The 21,576-nt window shown below is 33.4% G+C and overlaps 2 protein-coding genes across 2 annotated transcripts; both read right to left on the bottom strand.

Moving 5' to 3' along the window:
• Positions 1–3,002: 3,002 nt before the first annotated feature.
• LOC111713297 (dynein, 70 kDa intermediate chain, flagellar outer arm-like) lies at positions 3,003–9,544 on the bottom strand. Its single transcript, XM_023488134.1, has 7 exons — positions 9,494–9,544; positions 7,193–7,284; positions 6,833–6,882; positions 6,683–6,746; positions 6,505–6,621; positions 5,283–5,325; positions 3,003–3,050 (listed from the first exon to the last, which is right to left on the bottom strand). Exons 1-7 carry the CDS (start codon positions 9,527–9,529, stop codon positions 3,012–3,014), a joined length of 441 nt encoding a protein of 146 aa, XP_023343902.1. The 5' UTR covers positions 9,530–9,544; the 3' UTR covers positions 3,003–3,011.
• A 6-nt stretch (positions 9,545–9,550) lies between these two features.
• On the bottom strand, positions 9,551–21,313 carry LOC111713290 (dynein intermediate chain 3, ciliary). The gene is made up of 18 exons (XM_023488126.1): positions 20,770–21,313; positions 20,072–20,156; positions 19,415–19,560; positions 18,585–18,681; positions 18,262–18,318; positions 17,827–17,863; positions 16,901–16,995; positions 16,791–16,836; positions 16,298–16,387; positions 14,711–14,782; positions 13,921–14,005; positions 13,124–13,204; positions 12,777–12,966; positions 12,167–12,257; positions 10,997–11,050; positions 10,155–10,204; positions 10,016–10,099; positions 9,551–9,581 (listed from the first exon to the last, which is right to left on the bottom strand). Exons 1-18 carry the CDS (start codon positions 20,807–20,809, stop codon positions 9,551–9,553), a joined length of 1,431 nt encoding a protein of 476 aa, XP_023343894.1. The 5' UTR covers positions 20,810–21,313.
• Positions 21,314–21,576: the final 263 nt, after the last annotated feature.

Here is a 21,576-nt window from a genome sequence, read left to right as displayed (position 1 = left end):
TTTTATATTTTTGTTTTGTCTCCTCCTGTATTTTGGCAAACTCCTGAAATATATAATGTGCATATTTTAGATCACAGGGCTTTTATATTTTTGTTTTGTCTCCTCCTGTATTTTGGCAAACTCCTGAAATGTGCATATTTTAGATCACAGTGCTTTTATATTTTTGTTATATCTCCTCCTGTATTTTGGCAAACTCCTGAAATGTGCATATTTTAGATCACAGTGCTTTTATATTTTTGTTATATCTCCTCCTGTATTTTGGCAAACTCCTGAAATGTGCATATTTTAGATCACAGTGCTTTTATATTTTTGTTTTGTCTCCTCCTGTATTACTACTACTAATTCTTATAATAAATAATAATAATACTATATTAATGAATAAAATAGTATGCCGAGCCCATTAGCATCTGATCCAATCAGGGCTCAGCCATGTGTTTAGTGTCTATTTTGAACCAATAGAAATTGCATTGCGGTAACATTTATCCAATTAGAGATAAATCCTTATATTGGCGCTATAACAGTAAATGGAAATATTTACTGATACTTAAACTATAAATGTGTTTTAGAGCTTTTTCCTTATTCTTTTCTTCTTAAGTTTTTCTTTAATATTTTAGCTAGAAGCAATAAAAATTCTTCAATCACTTTTGCTTTTGCTTTTTTCTTCATCATGCATCTTATCCAGATTTTGCTTTTTAAAAGTTATCTCCAGAATTATTTTATTCCAAAATCTCGTGTTGTATTTCCTTGTTTGATATGAGTATATGTAAGCATGTGTATATGATGTTCATGTTTATCAACATGAATACTAGGGTTCACCTGTCCCAAACCCTAGGCTCATGATACCTGAAACCTTGTTGAGAGACACCCCCCTAAACCTGGCACATCCAGACATTAAATTACATAATTATAAGCATAACATTTTTTGTAAATCATAAAAAAGATAGAATTTCATCAATTTTTAAAAAATTTGTTCCAGACTTTGGCGTATATAGTTCCGACAGGATTTTATGCATTACTGTTCTTGAAGTTTTTACTTTCACAAATGTCTGGCCTTCACAGTACACTGTAATACATTACACAGTTTACAGAGCCCAAAACTTAAGACAGGTTATCGTTATGAAATCCAGTTTCGCAAACCGGGTTTCACGAATGGGTGAGGAAATTTTGTAGAAATCTTAATATTTTTGTTGGGAAATATTTTTTTGTATGATTAGATTTCATTTATATTTCTATACTGTTTTCTTAATGTAAATCTACACAAATGTTAAGCCCCCCCCCCCCCAAAAAGGAAACTCTAGCGTTTCATTCTCCGATACCCTTTAGGATGCAGTAAACTTTGAATAATTACATTGATTAATAATTACATTTACAGTACCGTTTACAGTTCACATTCACAGTAAATAGTATAAAATGAAACTGTGGTACACAATAGAAATTGTACACAATAGAGATTGTACACAATAGAGATTGTACACAAAAGAGATTGTACACAATAGAGATTGTACACAATAGAGATTGTACACAATAGAGATTGTACACAATAGAGATTGTACACAATAGAGATTGTACACAATAGAGATTGTACACATTATATTGTACACAGTTATCAGAAGTTCACGGTATCTAAAAATCAATATCATTGTCATTTATTTTCTTCAAAATTTTTTTTTTAACTAACCTTTTCCCTTTTTCTTTTATTTTCTCTTATTTGTATTTTATGATCTTTCTTAGTTTCATTTACCATATCAAAATATATAATACAGAATACAGATCTCAGAAAGCAGATTAAGAATACAGACTACAGAACACAAAATACAGATTACCAAAAAAAAACACGAAATACAGAATTCCTTGCAGCTTAAAACATTCCTTGAATAGATTAGAATTCAAGAATTCAAGAAAAGTTAAAATTTTCCACCTGACCCTTTAAATCTTTCAATAACCCGGATATTTGGGAATCAATAGGTTCGAGTTTTTTATCGATGCAAAATGTAATTTAGTGTCGCAAAAATTTGGCAAAATCGCAATTTAGAGCTGAATTTATTTCATAGTTAACTCATTCGGAATTTTGACCCGAATTATCTTTACGAGTTTTAAATTCTAAAAGAAGAAAGTCGACAATAATAACACAGCAATAAAATACAGGGTGTTCCAGATAATTGCAATAAAATACAGGGTGTCCCAGATTATTGTCATAAAAAAACAGGGTTATACAGAATATTGTAATAAAATACAGGGTGTCCCAGATTATTGTTATAAAATACAGGGTGACACAGAATATTGTAATAAAATACAGGGTGTCCCAGATTATTGTAATAAAATACAGGGAGTCTCAAATTATTGTTTTAAAATAAAGGGTGACACAGAATATTGCCGTGAAATACAGGGTGTACCAGATTATTTTAATAAAATACAGGGTGTCTCAGATTATTGTTATAAAATACAGGGAGTCCCAGATTATTATTATAAAATACAGGGAGTCCCAGATTATTATTATAAAATACAGGGTGACACAGAATATTGCTATGAAATACAGGGTGTCCCAGATTATTTTAATAAAATACAGGGTGTCCGTAACTATGTTGTGCCCGGCATTGCCATATAGGTGTATATTTTTGTGCACATTAATTCTCTCTCTGTTTACCCGCACTTGGTCTATATCACCTCCAATGTACCTGTGGGTAATCCTTTTCAGTCCATTTGGTCCAGCCGTTTGGCCAGGTAAAGCTAATATATATATAAGAGCTTTATTATTTAAAGAATCAGCTTCAAATTAAAATATATTTCATGATTTTTCTATACATAATGTTTCATGCTTTACGGCAATCACCAGTAGATGAATAAGACCTTTATTATAAAGATAGTACAAGGTTCCCAAAATTTTAAAATAATGTATATACTGTAACATTTTTTAAAAAAGTACTTATCATTTCGAAACATTGAAAAAATCAAAAGTTAAAAGTTTATTTTTACCAATAAATAAATTTTACAAAAAATATATTAGCAATCGATCATGTATAAGCTGAGGAAAAGAAGGCTTTCCCGGCATTCTAAAAACATAGAAAACTTGTAAAATAATTTCTTAAAGCTTGAATGCAGAAATTAATGCTAAAATATACTGAATCAAGAAAACAAAAATTTACAAATTTTTGAAGGAAAACATTTTTTTTGAACAAAAAAGAAAAGATTTAAAAATTTAAATGTTTGATGCAACCTCATTACTTACTTTCAAAAAGGAAAAAAATTAAAGCATTTTTTGTTTTTCTACATTTATATTGTTTTTATTGTTCTAATCTTACTTTCTAGTCTTTTCGTTAGTTTTGCTAATTGCACTTTTTTTTAAATCTCTTATATTCTCAACCCCCTGCACCCTTCAAGATCAGATTTGTCGGTCAACTATTCATGTTTCATAACTCCCCCCCCCCCTGAGATATTTTTGTTTTGTCTCCTCCTGTATTACTACTACTAATCACCCATAATATCTTCCAATTTGAGTTTGTTTACAAACGAACACGTGTCTGCACGTGTTCTACTCAACTTATTACATACATATACAGGATACAGGATACATATACAGTATGGGGCAAATCATTACAGATATAAAGATGTAGAGTACAGTCTTCAATATATTTTAATCAATTGTTCTCAGGTATCTTTTTTATTTTTATCTTTTTGGAATCCTTCCCACTTCTTTCTCCCAACCTTCCAAAATGATCTGCACAGTGCACATGTCTTCATGGATTATACTTCTGTAGCTTTGGATATGAATATTTTAAAGTAGTATATAATGTGCACATTTAAATCACAGGGCGTTTGTTTCTTGTCTCTTCCATGTACCGAATTTAATGAATTTGAGCTGAATTACCTACACCGGTTCAAATCCGGTATCACCGGTTCAAAGCTAAAGATTCACGAAGTTTAAAACGCTAATTCTGGATTTACCCCGGCTACAAGTAGTTCAGTGACCTCTCCAATTCATTTAATTCTGTCCTTGGATATCATTATTCTGTTTTCCTGTTGTATAGGACCTCTTCTTATTCTTCATTCTCGTGAAATTTTTTTTATACTGTATAATCGATGCTATATCGTTTGCACTAATGTCCGATTGAACTAACGTACTTTTGCACTAAAGTCAGCTGATCAGTAAAACTTGTTGCCGCAGCTAGCCTGTCCTAGCCGCGGCACTCGGCCCCCTAGCCTGTCATAGCCGCAGCGCTCGGCCCAGAAATTGTCCTAGCCTAACCTAACCCTCAAATAAAACGTTAGTCCCAATGAACGTTAGTGCGAATGTACGTTAGTCCGATCAATCATTAGTGCAAACGATACGACACCAAAAAATCAATAGATTTTCTTCTAGGGTTGGGATTTGTTTAAACACGATCTAAACTTTTCTTCTCTCATTACTTTTTTTTCTTTATTATGTGTATCCTATTCAAAGGAGTTGAGTCTTTGCCAAAAACTCTAATTTTCTCATCCCCATATTTTTGCAACCCAATGTTGTACACCTTAGATGATGGAAACTATGAATTCTGTTAGATTAAATAATCTAAAGCAGTATAACGCTTGTAGTAGCTACATTTTGGCAAACTCCTTAAAAATATAATGTGCATATTTTAGATCACAGGGCTTTTATATTTTTGTTTTGTCTCCTCCTGTATTTTGGCAAACTCCTGAAATGTGCATATTTTAGATCACAGTGCTTTTATATTTTTGTTATATCTCCTCCTGTATTTTGGCAAACTCCTGAAATGTGCATATTTTAGATCACAGTGCTTTTATATTTTTGTTTTGTCTCCTCCTGTATTTTGGCAAACTCATGATGATGTAGAAAAACATCAATTCTGTCCTATAGGACTAGTGATGATGTAGAAAAACATCAATTCTGTCCTATAGGACTGATGATGATGTAGAAAAACATCAATTCTGTCCTATAGGACTGGTGATGATGTAGAAAAACATCAATTCTGTCCTATAGGACTGATGATGATGTAGAAAAACATCAATTCTGTCCTATAAGACTGATGATGATGTAGAAAAACATCAATTCTGTCCTTTAGGACTGATGATGATGTAGAAAAACATCAAAATATATTTCCTACTTTGAAGTTGTGAATTCTAAAGATAGAGAACACTTTTAACCAATTCGGATTTTTACAAATAAAATCACACTGCTGAAGAAATAAAAAAAAGAAAGAACATCGTTTTGAAATTAACTATGGTTCTTCCTTATAACATTGCTTGGAATTTTGTTGATTAAAAAGTGCTTGTTTATATTTTGTTACCTTGAGCTTGTTAACCTTCTCAAAATAAACCTTCTCTGTTTCCCTAAACAACTCAATTTAAAGTGGGTGTAAGCCTAGTTTCAAACATATATCTGATGATGAAGGTTTAAAAGTGTTAACTTCTGGATGTTTTTCTCCAGTAAAAATGCAAAAGTCACTTTTGTATAGAGAAACCACAATTGAAAATAATCAGTTTTCAAGATTATAAACATTGATATCTAATTAATATTTAATCAGAAAAAGTTTAAGGGTACCGTTGTGAAGCGTACACTGGAGCCATGTTTGCATGAATAATCACTAGAAATTACGCACACTGTCCCTTTAACATACAGGGTGTCCCACGAAACATGACAGTATGCAGGACGACTTGAATATCGTCTTGATTATTGATATAATTTGCTGCGTTTATTTATCAATCTAATTTTAGAAGTAAATTTCTAGAGATAATAATCACAAAATTTCCCTTGTCCTGCCATTTCCAAAATGTGGTCTGCCTTTTTTGTGCTTTCAATATTGCCCGAGATATGAAGAATTTCGTTCAGATTTCGACAATTTTGCTTTTATTTAACAAAATTGAAATCTGAACCAAACTCTTTATATCTCCGGTAATATTGAAAGCACAAAAAACGCAGACCACTTTTTGGAAATGCCAGGGCTAGGAGAATTATGTGATAATTGTTTCAAGAATCATACATGTTAAAGTAGATAGAAGACTAAATGTCACAAATAAATTCAAATACCAAAGACGACTTTCAAGTCGTCTTCCTATTGTCATGTTTCGTGGGACACTCTGTATCTTCACACTGCAACCATCTTTGAATGAATAATCACAAGAAATTACTCTTACGGTCCCTTTCACATACTTCACACTGCACCAAATAGTTCAGCTCTCACTCAAACAATAATAAGGATTTGCCTATTATGTCTAAAGCTACTAAAAAGTATAAAAGGTAAAACCTAAGGGTTAAGGTGTTGTGACATTTCAAAATGGACACGGTCTTAAGGCTGAATGCAGTACTTTCGTAGTTGGCTTAAACTAACTTCAGATCAAGAAAGTAGCATGTCATTAATCAGCAAAAACACTTAAACTAACTTCAGGCCAAGAAAGTAGCATGTCATTAATCAGCAAAAACACTTAAACTAACTTCAGGTCAAAAAAGTAGCATGTCATTAATCAGCAAAAAAACTTAAAATCAAGAAATAAAAACAGGCAAAAGCAAACCTGAGAATTTGATCTTCACTTTTCTCGACAATCTGAGATCTGTAAAAATGATCAGAATTTTCTAAATCCGTTTCCTTGTTTTTAGCTTTTCTCATTAATTCCTGCTTCTCTTGGTACCTAAAACAGTCTAGAGTAGATTCAAGATGTTGTCAATATTAAAATAATTATATTTCTAAACCTTTTCTCTCTCAGAGTTTTTTCGATAATACGCTCACGCTTGGATTCTCGATCAAACATGATGCCTTAAACAAACTCAATTAAATTGGTAAAAAAACGAAAAAGCAAAAAATGCAGATTATATTTCTGTTAAACTTATTTTTGTTAGAACCTGCTGCTAGCTTCTCTGATTTTGTGCACTGTTCAAGTTCTTCGTTTGGTCTAAACAAACACTTCAACTTTTCTGTTTAAAAAAAAAAAAAAATTCCACTAATTCCAATTTTTCAATCCTTTTGTTTTTTCAGCCTGACGTCGTATACCTTTGATATTTAAAACTATAAATTCTTGAAATTTGAAATGTCAAAGGTTTGCATTCAGATGGCAAAGATATTGGGATAAGAAAAATAGAGCTTGTGGCAAGTTATACCTTCATTTATTATTTATTGAGTTGAATTATTAAGAAACTCTGTGATGGATTTGACAAAAAGCTGGACATTTTTAAGAAATACATTTGTAGAAATCAGTTATTTACCTGAAAACTGTAACAGTCCCATCGTCGGCTCCGACCGCTAAGATTTGACCGGCAGGATGCGGAGCTAACACTCGTACAGCACAATGTCTCACCTTGTGCATGAAATACTGTACAGTTCAGTTGCAGTTTTTACATGAAGTTCTGTACAGTTCCTCACCTTGTACAATTTGCACATAAATTACGATACAGTTTCTCACATTGTACAGGTTGAATAAGAATACTGTTCAGTTCCCAACCTTGAAAAGTTTGTACATAAATTACTGTACACCTCACCTTGTACAGTTTTTACATGAAGTAATGTACAGTTCCTAACTTTGTACAGTTTGTACATGAACAACTGTACAGTTTTTCACCTTGTAAAAATTGTACTTTAATTACTGTACAGTTCCTCACCTTGTACAGTTTGTACATGAACAACTGTACAGTTTTTAAACTTGTCAAGTTTGTATATGAATTACTGTACAATTCCTCACATCGTGCAGTTTGTACATAAATAACTGTACAGTTTTTCAACTTGTCAAATTTTTACATGAATTTCGGTACAGTTTGTAAATAAAGTACTGTGTTCTTTGTAGTTCTTCACCTTGTACAATTTGTACATAAAAACTGTACAGTTTCTCACCTTTTACAGTTTGTACAAGAATTATTGTACAGTTTCTCACCTTGTACAGTTTTTACATGAATTACTGTACAGTTTCTTACCTGTACAGTTTGTAAATGAATCACTCTACAGTTTCTCACCTTGTAAAGTTTGTACATGAATTACTGTACATTTTCTCACCTTTTACAATTTGCTCATGAACAACTGTACAGTTATTCTACTTGTCAAGTTTTTAGATGAACTACTATACAATTCCTCACATTCTACAGTTTGTACATGAATTTCAGTACAGTTTGTACATAAAGTACTGTGTACTGTATAGTTCTTCACCTTGTACAATTTGTACATGAATTTCTGTACAGTATCTCCCCTAGTCCAGATTGTAAATAAAAAACTGTACAATAACTCATCTGGTACAGTTAGTACGTGAATTACTGTACAATTTTTCATCTTGTATACAGATTATACATGAATATCTGTACAGTTAGTCACCTTGTACAGGTTGAATATGAAGTACTGTAAAATTTCTCACCTTAAACAGTTTGTACATGAGTGTCTGTACACTTTCTCACCTTGTACGGATTGTACATGAATTACTGTGTAGCTCCTTACCTTTTTCAGGTTGTACATTAATAACAGTACAGTTCCTCACCTTGTAAAGTTTGTACAAGAATTGCTGTACAATGTACAATTCCTCACCTTGTACAGTTTGTTCATTGATTACTATACGGTTCCTCACATTGTACAGTTTGTACTTGATTTGCAGTACACTACCCCGCTTGCTGCAGTTTGTACATGAATTTCTGTACATTCTTCATTTTGTACAATTTGTACAAGACGTACTGTACAGTTCTTCAATTCGCAATTTTACGAATAAAAGGCCCTTCTCACATAATGTAAACAAATATATTCTTTATTTCCGAATAGGATTATACACATGGTATCCTTTTTTGGTCTGGACCAGCTGATGATGCAAAAAATAAAAGTACTCTTGATGGGTAGCAATATATCCATTTCTCAATAAATAAACTAAAATTTTAAATCTGAACAAGGTATTTTTATCTGATGATGGAGGTGTGTGGGGGGGGGGGGAGGTTAAATCTTCTGATAATTTATTACAGCAATTAAATGTCCGCTTTAATTAGATAATTTGCAACTGTTTAGTTTCAACTTTCTATGGATTGACATTTAAGAAAACATTTAATTCAGTCGTTAAATCGATGCATTATTTCAGACATTAAATGACATTAATTAAAATGTATTCTAAGTTAGAGGAACAGTAGACGTAATTTCAAGGAACTCTTATTTAGAAAAAAAGGCATGTCTGATTCCCAACTGTACTCTATAAACATCTATCTGAGTAACACCAAGAAAGATCTTTTAATTAAAATTGTTCAATTCTTTTAATTTCCTACACTGTCTCTAAAGCATACATGTGCAGGTCACGTTAACCATATTTGAAAAAAATCAATTTCAGCTTGATGAATAAAGATATCTCATTTAAAATTTTTCAAATAAACAAAGGTCTGATTACTCGCCTTAAACTGTAAACTTTTAATCCTTATATCATAAATAAATTATATTTGCTTGATCAATTAGTCAAAGTTTGAAATTTCAAAGGTTCACACCATCATCAGGTTGCGAAGATTAGATAATTAGAATTTGAGGATATTTAAATATTTAGAAGAAGAATGCAGTACCTTATGTGAGATGATAGGAGATCTTTGTGAGTACATAATATCCCAGATCTGTAAACTTTACATTGTAAACAACTTCTTCTTGTAAAAACTAATCAAGAGAAACAAGCAGAAATTGGAACAGAAATTGAATAAAATAAGAAAGATATCGGGAAAAGTAAACTACAAAAAGATGAAGGACATGGTTACCCTCAAAGCCATATTTCATACATTCATTTCAAGATCACATGAAATCATACCTACAGTTCCTTTAAAGGGACTGTCAGCATAATTTCAAGTTACCCTCGATGCAAAGATGCCAATGCCCGATATCCTTAAATGCTTTGTCTGATCAAGTATGAATTAAATATTTTTGTTTCTTTAAATTATTTATTAAAAAGAAGCAATCGAGAAAATATCTTCCACATATTTTAGATTAAGGTTTGAAGAGTACCGTTGTAAATCAGGCATTACCATCTTTGCATGGAGGGTCATTTTAAATTACGCTTACAGTTCCTTTAATACTAAATATTGATAAATAAAAACAAAAAAATGTTATAGTTCAATGTTTCCTCAAGAACACCATCGTTTCTTCCAACATAGTAAACGCTGGGACAGCTAACTGACCATCTTAAAAAATATTAAAAAGTTTTTGAAAAATATGTATTTTGATATTTTATCTTACTTTCCACATGTGAGAAGGTCTGGAGCCCATCTTGTTCGTATTATACTTTCCTAAAACATTATCATGCAAAAAAATCTTTAAAAAAAAAACTGTGCCATGAAAATTTAAATACACTTTTTTTTTCTTCTAAAAGGAATTGAGTCTTTGCCACAAACTTTGATTTTCTAATCCCTATATCTCTGCAATCCAATGTCGTAAACAATTGATATTTCAACTATGTATTATGTTGGATCAAATAATCTCAGTTAAAATATCATCATTTTACTCCATCAGGTTGCAAAGATGCAAGGATTAGAAAATATGAGTTTGTAGAATCGCCTTAATTCCTTTACTACGTTTTAATGATTTATTAAATGGCTAGAAAGTAAAATTCTATTCTATTAATAAAATGTATCAATGTGTAAACCTGTATATCCTCGCACAAACCTGAATATCCTCGCACAAACCTATCCTCGCACAAACCTGTATATCCTCGCACAAACCTGAATATCCTCGCACAAACCTGAATATCCTCGCACAAACCTGAATATCCTCGCAAAAACCTGAATATCCTCGCACAAACCTGTATATCCTCGCACAAACCTGAATATCCTTGCACAAACCTGAATATCCTCGCATAAACCTAAATATCCTCGCAAAAACCTGAATATCCTCGCACAAACCTGTATATCCTCGCACAAACCTGAATATCCTCGCACAGACCTGAATATCCTCGCACAAACCTGTATATCCTCGCACAAACCTGAATATCCTTGCACAAACCTGAATATCCTCGCACAAATCTGAATATCCTCGCAAAAACCTGAATATCCTCGCACAAACCTGTATATCCTCGCACAAACCTGAATATCCTCGCATAAAATGTTCGTTCTCCAGTCACCAACTGTTAAAAATATCTAAAAATAAAAACAAATTTTTTAAAAATCTTTTCCAAACCAACCATGCTGTATAAGATGTGGTTTTTGGCATGATTTGACGTTCGGTGACAAAAAATCTACAGTTGCCAAATTTGAGCAAGATTGCTAGACTATAATCATTTGCGAAAATGACAAAACGGAGGACGTGCAAAGATGTGCATTAGATTTTACCTTGTAAGAAAAAGGATCTGAGCTTTTGCCACAGAGTCAATAGAATTCATAATTTGAAATACCTAAGGTCTAGCATATTGGGTTTCAAAGATATAGGGATTATAAACTCAGAGTAGACTGGACCGACCTTATAATATGTTGGATTTCTATGTAAAGAGTAAGAAGACTGGAACTATACCTTAGGATAGGTTGGGTTTCTATGTCTAGAGTAGTCTGAACCTACCTTAGGATACGTTGGGTTTCTATGTATAGAGTAGACTGGACCTACCTTAGGATAGGTTGGATTTCTATGTATAGAGTAGACTGGAACTATACCTTAGGATAGGTTGGGTTTCTATGTATAGAGTAGACTGGACCTACCTTAGGATAGGTTGGGTTTCTATGTATTGATTAGACTGGACCTACCTTAGGATAGTTTGGGTTTCTATGTATTGAGTAGACTGGACCTATACCTTAGGATAGGTTGGGTTTCTATGTATAGAGTAGACTGGACCTACCTTAGGATAGGTTGGGTTTCTACGTATTGATTAGACTGGACCTACCTTAGGATAGGTTGGGTTTCTATGTATAGAGTAGACTGGACCAGGGACCTACCTTAGGATAGGTTGGGTTTCTTGTATTGATTAGACTGGACCTACCTTAGGATAGGTTGGGTTTCTATGTATAGAGTAGACTGGACCAGGGACCTACCTTAGGATAGGTTGGGTTTCTATGTATTGAGTACACTGGACCTACCTTAGGATAGGTTGGGTTTCTATGTATTGAGTAGACTGGACCTACCTTAGGATAGGTTGGGTTTCTATGTATAGAGTAGACTGGACCAGGGACCTACCTTAGGATAGGTTGGGTTTCTATGTATTGAGTACACTGGACCTACCTTAGGATAGGTTGGGTTTCTATGTATTGAGTAGACTGGACCTTTACCTTAGGATAGGTTGGGTTTCTATGTATAGAGTAGACTGGACCAGAGTGAGCAGAATAGGAATTAACAATCTTCTCAATTCCTTCACCTTTTCTAAAGACACAGGAATTAATTACTCGCCTCAAACTCTTATTTTTTAATATTTATATCTATGCAACACTGAGATGGTAACTCTTGTATTGCAGATATCTAGCTCAATGCTTGATCTCGATCTTTTGTTAATCTGCAGATTAATTTAACCTTTTTTTATATACGCAGCGTAATTGTACCCTGAAGGGATAACTGATATTAAGAGATTAAACCTACAGTGGATATTGATATCAAGTGACTGATATTAAACCTACAGTGGATATTGATATCAAGTGATTGATATTAAACCTCCAGTGGATATTGATGTCAAGTGACTGATATTAAACCTACAGTGGATATTGATATCAAGTGATTGATATTAAACCTCCAGTGGATATTGATATCAAGTGACTGATATTAAAAGTTTTGAACATTAAAGGTTCACACTATCAGGATTCAAATAAAATATTATAAAGTTAGAGTTTAAGACGAGATATTTGATAATTTATAATAAATTTCTTAAAATCAAGATTGGATATTGACCTGAAGCACCCGTACACGTTCCCCTGGTTGGTTCCGACCATGAACCTGATTGGGATGGATGGTTCGAACTCCATACAGCTCACACTCTCAGCCTGGTCTCTTGAACCATGCTCCGGGTCCATCACAAGAGTGTCCAGTGGTTTAGAAAGGGATCGAATATCCCACCATTTAACCATACCGTCTCCCGAACCTAGGACAAATTGATTTATAAAGGTCGACAAAGGTCAATATAATCGCCGCTGAGTGCTATTAAAGATTTAGCAAGGAAGTAAGGAAATCAGAGAACAACGATATCTTTCTCATAATTACTTTCTTAAAATAATGTCAACATTGAAAATGATTAATACCTGTGATGAATTCTGAATAGGATTTCATAGGACTCGTCCATAGAGTGCTGTACACAGGTTCAGTATGACTAGTCTCATGACCTAGGTTTAAATTTTAAACAATACAAGATATCTTGAACCAAGGAGAATTGAATAGAAGGAGGGGGCGATAGGGTTTCCGTCCACTTTGCTGTGACGTTTTTGGACTGCTGAAGAACTAGTTTTTGCGTAACAACAATAATAAAGGCAGCCGATATAATGTAAACAAACATAAGTTAGTATACGGTGAATCTTCATCTAACGCAGAGATGCCAGATTTGTGTTGTTGTTTACAATCTTTATTACTGTTGTTACGCAAAAACTAGTTCTTCAGCAGTCCAAAAACGTCACAGCAAAGTGTTCGGAAACCCTATTGCCCCCTCCTTGTATTCAATTCTCCTTGTCTTGAACAACCAACAAAACAAGTGGACAAAAGTTTTTAAGGTTTCTTGGCTCAAAAAGCACCCCAAAAATGCAACTTCATCTCATTGATTAATACTCAATTATGTAATATCGATCAGATTTATTTGCTTCCTTAATGCTTGTCTAGGGTCACCAACCCATGGTATGATACTAGTACAACTTTACGACCTCGGAAATCCTCATTATTCTATTTATCACTCAATAATGAGAAAGCAAATTTATTTGGCTTCATATCAGGATTTTAAAACCTTCAGTCAGGAGCTTTACAGGCAAAAGGAGTTGTGCTTAAAAATATGTAGGATTTTAATCTAAAATAAAATTTACTTTAGTATAATGTAGCAGTTTAATGCATGTACCTGTAATCAGAACAGGTTTACTTGCTATCCTAGAGTCCCATATACCGGCCTGTCCGAAATGGGTTCCTCCAGCTAATATGTCCACCTACAGACATAAAAAGAATTATCAATAATAAATTTCGATATTCAGAAATATTTAGAAACTAGCCAAATTCTACTCTACAGATCTACTCTACAGATCTACTCTACAGATCTACTTTACAGATCTACTCTACAGATCTACTCTACAGATCTACTCTACAGATCTACTCTACAGATCTACTCTAAAGATCTACAATATTCGATTTCACTGCAACTCCAACATCTTGGAGACAATGGAGCATAGCGTCAATATCTTGGAGACAAAGGAGCATAGCATCAATATCTTGAAGACAATGTAGCATACCATCAATATCTTGAAGACAATGTAGCATAGCATCAATATCTTGGAAACAATGGAGCATAGCATCAATATATTGGAAACAATGCAGCATAGCATCAATATCTTGGAGACAATGGAGCATAGCATCAATATCTTGAATACTGTGGACCATAGCATCAATATCTTGAAGACAATGGAGCATAGCATCAATATCTTGAAGACAATGGACCATAGCATCAAAATCTTGAGTACTATGGACCATAGCATCAATATCTTGAAGACAATAGAGCATAGCATCAATATCTTGAAGACAATGGAGCATAGCATCAATATCTTGAAGACAATGGAGCATAGCATCAATATCTTGAAGACAATGGACCATAGCATTAATATCTTGAATACAATAGAGCATAGCATCAATATCTATACCTCACAGGGGTTGAACATGAGAGAAGTAATATGGCTTGGAGATCCTAGAGTTGATATTTGTTTGGAGGAATCCTATAATTAGAAAATATTTAATACATTAGAGTTATTTAGAATTTGAGAAAACATGAGGTTCAATATACCCTGATTTCTGGAATGAAGTGTTCAGTTTATCCTGATATCTGGAATGTAGTGTTCAGTTTATCCTGATATCTGGAATGGAGGTTCAGTTTACCCTGATATCTGGGATGTAGCGTTCAGTTTACCCTGATATCTGGAATGTAGTGTTCAGTTTACCCTGATATTTGGAATGTAGCGTTCAGTTTACCCTGATATCTGTGATGTAGGGTTCAGTTTACCCTGATGTCTGAGATGTAAGGTTTAGTTTACCCTGAAATCTGAGATGTAAGGTTTAGTTTACCCTGATATCTGAGATGTAATTGGTTCAATTTACCCGATATCTGAGATGTAAGGCTTAGGTACCCTGATATCCAATTTGTAAGGTTCAGTTTAACCTGATATCTGAGATGTAAGGTTCAGTTTACCCTGATATCTGAGATGTAAGGTTTAGTTTACCCTGATATCTGAGATGTAAGGTTTAGTTTACCCTGATATCTGAGATGTGAGGTTCATTTTACCCTGATATCTGAGATGTAGGGTTCAGTTTACCCTTATATCTGATATGTAGGGTTCAGTTTACCCTGATATCTGAGATGTAGGGTTCAGTTTACCCTGATATTTGAGATGTAGGGTTTAGTTTACCCTGATATCTGAGATGTAAGGTTCAGTTTACCTGATATCTGAGATGTAAGGTTTAGTTTACCCTGATATCTGAGATGTAGGGTTAAGTTTACCCTGATATCTGAGATGTAAGGTTTAGTTTACCCTGATATCTAAGATGTAAGGTTCAGTTTACCCTGATATCTGGGATATGGGATTCAGTTTACCCTGATATCTGAGATGTAAGGTTTAGTTTACCCTGATATCTGAGATGTAAGGTTTAGTTTACCCTGATATCTGAGATGTAAGGTTCAGTTTACCCTGATATCTGAGATGTAAGGTTAAGTTTAGCCTGATATCTGAGATGTAAGGTTTAGTTACCATATGTGAGATGTAGGGTTCAGTTTACCCTGATATCTGAGATGTAAGGTTCAGTTTACCCTGATACCTGAGATGTAGGGTTCAGTTTACCCTGATATCTCAGATGTAAGGTTTAGTTTACCCTGATATCTGAGATGTAGGGTTCAGTTTACCCTGATATCTGAGATGTAGGGTTCAGTTTACCCTGATATCTAAGATGTAAGGTTTAGTTTACCCTTATATCTTAGCTTTAAGGTTCAGTTTACCCTGATATCTGAGATGTAAGGTTCAGTTTACCCTGATATCTGAGATGTAAGGTTCAGTTTACCCTGATATCTGAGATGTAGGGTTCAGTTTACCCTGATACCTGAGATGTAGGGTTCAGTTTACCCTGATATCTGAGATATAGGGTTAAGTTTAGCCTGATATCTGAGATGTAAGGTTTAGTTACCATATCTGAGATGTAAGGTTCAGTTTACCCTGATATCTGAGATGTAAGGTTCAGTTTACCCTGATATCTGAGATGTAAGCTTCAGTTGATGATTGCTCCTTGTATTCCTGGAACTCCCAAGGAGAGAAGGAGACTGCCATCTGGCAATCCTGGATACAGGAGCAGATCAAGGTTGATTAAACCCAAGGATAAGTTAGCACTTAGTTTACTTATGAGATAAGGCCGGATAGGACGCAGAAAATGAAAATAATGTTTTATGCTTGAAAGATAGGCGTCAACCACAAGGAACATGCATCAGATATTCTCATAGTTTTTCTGTATATTTTCTGGAAACTGTTATACTTAACTTTCTATCCTTTGCTATTACCATCCTTGGGTTAAGGGGTATTTAATTTGTTAATATGACGCAGGGTTGAGTTCATACAATAACAAGGGGGGGAGGGGGTGGCTTGTTTATGAAAGCCAATGGGAACAAACATAAAGTTTAAAGAAAAAAATTCTACGTTTGGATTGAAACACAATCAGACTTATTCTTTATTTTTGAGATCTTACATGTCCAGCCTTCCATGTTATCGAACTAACACATCTCTCATCTCCACTAAATGAGTAAATATTTTTTTTTTCAATTCAATAGCTCGTAACTCATATATATATTTCAATACCTGAAATCCTTGATGAGATGAACTCCGGTTATACCGGGAGCTGTTGATTGAACCGAGAATACATTGGATTCGTATTCAAAATATTGTTCACACATCTAAACAAACCAGCCTTATATATTGCAATTATTATTTTGTCAACAAAATGAAAATCTACTTTTTAAATCCCCAAATCCGCTTTTGAAAGTTGCAGTGCCATTATGTAAATTGTCAAGATTAGGTCGGAAAAATGAGACACTTGAATACTTTTTAATTTATCTTTAGATGACATCGAACGTAATATATTTTTTTCGAACAGTTAATAGTTTATTCTCTTACCAATTTATTCCATGAAAAAAATGAGCATTTATATCTTGTCAAATTTAAAAATGTTGAGATTTTTTCTGGAACTGTATATACAGGGTTAACAACAATGGATGAGACTTTAGACCACTGTCGTAATTCCTTCAGTTTTTTTTTCTTTGTATTCTTGGTTCAACAAATATAAAGAAATTGTTATCAAAGCAAAATACTAAAAATTCAACCCTCAGATCTTTATCATCAACCCTGTAAATATATGATAGCTTTTCCAGAGCTGAAAACTTTAGAATGGTAGATATTGAGATTAAGGCTTGATCGTCTCATTTTCTTAATATCGAGACTAATCTAATCTTGTACTTGTATCCTAAAAAGTGTATAAAATTTAACCAATCAGAGTCGCGTATATGAAGCCGATAAATTTGAAATTTTGCGCGCCATTTAAGATTATATACAGAAACGAGAGGAACTCTCTAATTTTAAAAACCGGTTTTTGATTTTTCTCTGCTATATCCAAGAAAGAACGGTTTAAGAAGAAAATAAAAAGTGTGTCCATTGGATACCCAGATTAAGTAATCGGGATTAAGGATATCTCATTCTAAAGTGTTCAGCTCAGATTTCTATGGGTTTACCTCTAAAGAATTATTCTGCTTCACAATAGTTTCCGCTCTTAAATATAAGGAAAATTAATTTTATGTATTTTTCAAGGTAAATACCTTACCTTACCTTACAAGGTAAATACCTTACCTGACCTTACAAGGTAAATACCTTACCTTACCTTACAAGGTAAATACCTTACCTTACCTTACAAGGTAAATACCTTACCTTATTCATGATTTATCATAATTGTTTTGTTTAAAATGTACACTTAACTGTGTAAATCCATCTATTTATTTACAATTCTTATTCGTTTATAATGGGCCAACCAATCAAAACAACCAACTCTGGTTAGGCGGTTCCAAACTACAGTACAAACCAGTAAATTGTGATTTTTTATTTGTATTATCTCGTGCTTTGTAGTTGAATAAAAATATGAAATTATATATGAAAATACAATTTCTTCCTACCTCAACATCATTTTTACCAGAGAATATTTGTACATATCGTCTTTTTCACATTTTTTTCTAGAATAATAATTTTTTGTGTAGATAGGTCATAACTAATGTATTGTATTCTTTGAATAATAATCAAAAAATGTTCTATTATGAGTTGAAATAAATTAATACAATGAAAAAATAGCACATTGACTGATTGCTTATAACCATAGAAGAATATGATAGAAAAAGCTTAACTTTTACAATCATTTCCGGTGGAACAAGTTGAAATTAAAAATTACGTAATTTCTTACTTGTATCTATGTATTTCTTACTTGTATCTATGTATTTCTTACTTGTATCTATGTGTTTGCATTCTATCTTCGTGATTAACCTCTTTAGGCCAACCTCCTTCCTTATGGTTCATACTGGAGGAGGTACACAGAATATCCTCTAGATAAATTTATTAAATATAGATTTTTCCCAGATTGTGCCCAGATTGTGTCCAGATTGTGTCCAGATTGCACCCAGATTGTGCCCAGATTGTACCAAGATTGTACCCGGACTGTACCCAGATTGTACCCAGATTTTGCCCAGATTGTACCCAGATTGTATACTCCAGATTGTACCCAGATTGTACCCATATTGTAGCCAGAATGTACCCAGATTGTACCTAGAGTGTACTCAGATTGTGCCAACTTTGTACCCAGATTGTACCAATTTTGTATCCATATTTTACCTAGATTGTACCCCAGATTGTGCCCAAATTGTATCCCAGATTGCACATTAGGTTGTATCCAGATTGTACCCAGATTTTACCCAGACTGTTCCAATTTTTTACCCATATTGCACCTAGATTGTACTCCAGATTGTTCCCAAATTGTATCCTAGATTGCACATTAGGTTGTACCCGGATTGTACCCATATTGTATCAGAGATTGTACATTAGATTGCATCCATATTGTTCCCAGCTTGTACATTAGATTGTATCATATTGTACCCAGATTGTTCCCAGTTTGTTTGAGGATTGTACCCCAGATTGTATCTAGATTGTATCCAGATTGTATGCAGATTGTACCCCAGATTGTACTAAGATTGTACCCAGATTGTATCCCAGATTGAACACCAGATTGTATCGAGATTGTACCAAAATTATACTCCAGAGTGTATACCAGATTGTACCCACCTGTATTAGTTGAATGTTCTATAAGAAAAACTCCCAGCTGAGTTTCAGCGTTTAAAGGATTAATTCTTATAAATTCGGAATCTTTATCCTTCTCCTGCTTTACAGAGATGAATCCGGCATCCATACAAGCAGGCCTATCTTCAAACCTACATGGAGTATTATTACAGATCTGATCAGATATATTATGCAAACTCTAAAAGTTGCCTGATTTGTGCCGGTACAACACGTACTAAATTATTGCATATGCATTTAGTCTGACTAGACCCAGTATAAAGAAATATAGCCTGGCTAGTTAATTCAGTTTGATTAAACAGTTTTTAGATTACATTTATGATTACTGATCTATGAATATATTACAATAGTTAAAAAAAACTATGCTTAAAAAAATTGTCTTTATGTATTAGCGTTTGCAACTGTCTTGTGTTAGCAATGAAAAAAGTGTTCCAAAAATATACTAAATAACAAGAAAAAATTATTATGTTTGTTGCTAAATTATTATGTTTGTTGCTAAATTATTATGTTTGTTGCTAAATTATTATGTTTGTTGCTAAATTATTACGTTTGTTGCTAATACTTAATTCCTTAATTTAATTCAAATATTTGTTTTGAGCCAAATCAGACGAACAGACTGAAAACGAAATGAATATTTACTCCAACCTGGGAGAATTGTTGCATTGACGAAGCTTCTTAACAACAACTTGTTCGAACATTGGTTTAACTTCTCTTGGTTCCAAACCTTCTTCTAAACAAAATAAAATCGAGTCTGAAAATTGTCTTTTATAAAATTCATAGAATCAATCGGGTCAAAAAAAGCCCAGTTACGATGGTTGCCATAATAAACTGGAATAAGAAAATGAGCTTAAATAATTTCAAGTATATTTTGTGCTGTTGAAATAAAAACTATTTTTAACATCTTCAACATACGGTTATTTCTAGAAAGCTGTTCAACGCATGAAACAATTTTAAAAGAAGGAGTACCACTCTAATAAAATACAAAAAGTGTTTTCTGAATTTCAAAGTTTTATAACGACCACCTTATTAATTGTTGTCCCAATATCTTTCATTATTTTCATAGAAAGGTCGCCTTTGATATACAGTGACAACCAGAAAACTGTGGAATAGTAAGACGAATTTTAGCATCAAGATTTAACTTTAAAAAAATTCAATGACAACGAAACACAGCAATTGTCCCAGTGTAAAAAAGACCCATTATACAAATTAGTGATTTTATAAGTGTCTGGTAAAACCATTTACTTTGTAACACCATCAAATACACTTAAGTATTGCTATTATGTCGTCTTCCTATTCCATTGTTAAATGGTTATCAATGTATATAGTATTTTTGTATAAATTACCATCACTATCATATTCACTTTCATCTTCATCCTGATTCATTTTCTTCTGGTTACAGGAAACCCTGGGTATAGTATAGATGTGGTGTACACTAGTGTTAAAATAATACTGGTTACAGGAAACCCTGGGTATAGTATGGATGTAGTATACACTAGTGTTAAAATAATACTGGTTACAGGAAACCCTGGGTATAGTATGGATGTGGTATACACTAGTGTTAAAATAATAATGGTTACAGGAAACCCTGGGTATAGTATGGATGTTGTATACACTAGTGTTAAAATAATACTGGTTACAGGAAACCCTGGGTATAGTATGGATGTTGTGTACACTAGTGTTAAAATAATACTGGTTACAGGAAACCCTGGGTATAGTATGGATGTTGTGTACACTAGTGTTAAAATAATACTGGATATAGGAAACCCTGGGGTTAGTATGGATGTTGTGTACACTAGTGTTAAAATAATACTGGATACAGGAAACCCTGGGTATAGTATGGATGTTGTGTACACTAGTGTTAAAATAATACTGGATACAGGAAACCCTGGGTATAGTATGGATGTTATATACACTAGTGTTAAAATAATACTGGATACAGGAAACCCTGGGTATAGTATAGATGTTGTGTACACTAGTGTTAAAATAATACTGGTTACAGGGAACCCTGGGTATAGTATAGATGTTGTGTACACTAGTGTTAAAATAATACTGATTACAGGAAACCCTGGGTATAGTATAGATGTTGTGTACACTAGTGTTAAAATAATACTGGATACAGGAAACCCTGGGTATAGTATAGATGTTGTGTA

The sequence above is a fragment of the Eurytemora carolleeae genome, unplaced genomic scaffold (assembly GCF_000591075.1).
Source record: "Eurytemora carolleeae unplaced genomic scaffold, Eaff_2.0 scaffold363, whole genome shotgun sequence".
In the NCBI taxonomy this organism is placed as follows: Eukaryota; Metazoa; Arthropoda; class Copepoda; order Calanoida; family Temoridae; genus Eurytemora; species Eurytemora carolleeae.
Note: the sequence above shows the minus strand (reverse complement) of the source record. Positions and strands in the feature narration are given on the sequence as shown.

What these genes read in the sequence shown, in the direction of transcription:
- LOC111713297 (XM_023488134.1), bottom strand. Translation starts at nt 9,529, where the DNA reads ATGTACTCACAAAGATCTCCTATCATCTCACATAAG. An exon ending in GGGACTGTTACAGTTTTCAG is followed by an intron (nt 6,883 to 7,192) that starts GTAAATAACTGA and finishes GTGTTTGTTTAG; the next exon opens with ACCAAACGAAGAACTTGAAC. An exon ending in AGTGAAGATCAAATTCTCAG is followed by an intron (nt 5,326 to 6,504) that starts GTTTGCTTTTGC and finishes TGAGTTGTTTAG; the next exon opens with GGAAACAGAGAAGGTTTATT.
- LOC111713290 (XM_023488126.1), bottom strand. Translation starts at nt 20,809, where the DNA reads ATGAATCAGGATGAAGATGAAAGTGAATATGATAGTGATG. An exon ending in CTTACATCTCAGATATCAGG is followed by an intron (nt 14,783 to 16,297) that starts GTAAACTGAACC and finishes TTCTAATTATAG; the next exon opens with GATTCCTCCAAACAAATATC. An exon ending in AACGTGTACGGGTGCTTCAG is followed by an intron (nt 12,258 to 12,776) that starts GTCAATATCCAA and finishes CTGTGTCTTTAG; the next exon opens with AAAAGGTGAAGGAATTGAGA.